Source organism: Enhydra lutris, unplaced genomic scaffold (genome assembly GCF_002288905.1).
Source record: "Enhydra lutris kenyoni isolate GAN:26980312 unplaced genomic scaffold, ASM228890v2 scaffoldscaffold270, whole genome shotgun sequence".
NCBI lineage: Eukaryota > Metazoa > Chordata > Mammalia > Carnivora > Mustelidae > Enhydra > Enhydra lutris.
The window spans coordinates 6,475-7,700 of NW_019154354.1; the positions used below are offsets into that span (position 1 = coordinate 6,475).

At 34.3% G+C, this 1,226-nt stretch overlaps 1 protein-coding gene across 1 annotated transcript in view; it reads left to right on the forward strand.

Annotated features, from left to right (window-relative positions):
* Positions 1–413: 413 nt before the first annotated feature.
* Positions 414–1,226, forward strand: part of LOC111140227 (ATP-dependent zinc metalloprotease YME1L1-like) — a gene marked incomplete at its 5' end in the record, with an annotated part of 16,100 nt that continues 15,287 nt past the window's right edge. Inside the window, 1 exon segment of the mRNA XM_022492556.1 lies at positions 414–504. Within this exon segment, the coding sequence (XP_022348264.1) occupies positions 414–504 (91 nt within the window).

Here is a 1,226-nt window from a genome sequence, read left to right on the forward strand (position 1 = left end):
ACAAGGTAATGTTATAACTTAAACACACAGGCTCCCTTTTCATTGATATGTATTAAGCCCACATAATTTGCCCCGAAGCTTATAAACCAGGTCAAAAGTTCTGGATTTGAAACTGTGAGTCTTTCTGTTTATGTCAAATGCCACTGATACATTTAACTAGAGTTGTGAATATAAGTCCTTGTTAACTGGGGAAACACTATTTCTCAAAAATTTAAGAAGTTAAGAATATTTTTTTGTTGAGATATTTAAGGAGACCGTTTCATTGGCAAAAGGAGTTGGGTGAAAACCCTTTTGTGTGTGCATTTGTAAGGGAGTCTTCTAGTTAATTTCCAGTTCAATTTACTATTTTCAAAGAGGAGGCCTTGATAATCTAATCATTATTTATAATCATTTGATAAATTGTGTCATTTTAGGTGGAGGAAGCTAAACAGGAATTACAGGAGGTTGTTGAATTCTTGAAAAATCCACAAAAATTTACTGTGCTTGGAGGTAAACTTCCAAAAGGTAAGGTCCCTTCCCTTTATCCATGACTTGACATTAAAAAAAAAAATACTATAATCCATAGCTAATTTAATTTTTACCAACTTAAAAGCTTAAAGTTTAGTTCTTAATGGCTATTTTATAAATAAGTCTTCATCCTGAACATACCATTGTATAACCTGTTTTTGGGAGAAGGGGGATTTTGAATTTTATTACAATTTCAGATTTTATTTTTTTTAAAGATTTTATTTATTTATTTGACAGAGATCACAAGTAGGCAGAGAGGCAAGCAGAGAGAGAGAGAGAGGAGGAAGCAGGCTCCCTGCAGAGCAGAGAGCCCGATGCGGGGCTTGATCCCAGGACCCTGTGACCATGACCCGAGCCGAAGGCAGAGGCCTCAACTCACCAAGCCACCCAGGCACCCCATACAATTTCAGATTTTAAATTTGGAGAATAGTGCAGAGAACTCTCTGTACTCTTAACCAAACTCAGTAGTTTTTTAGGACTTTGTCTCATTTGCTCACTTTCTTAAATAAATGTATTTTTAAACTGTTTAAGAGTAAATCGTAGATATTATGCTCCTTTAACCCCAAATACCTTGTTATGTATCTCCTAAAGTATAAGAATATTCTATTACATAAATCCAGTATAGTTATTAAAGTCAGGAAATTTCACACGGTTCCAGAACTAATTATGAAGTTTAGTTATATTCAAATTTCTGCATTTCTCTTACTAATACCTTTTGT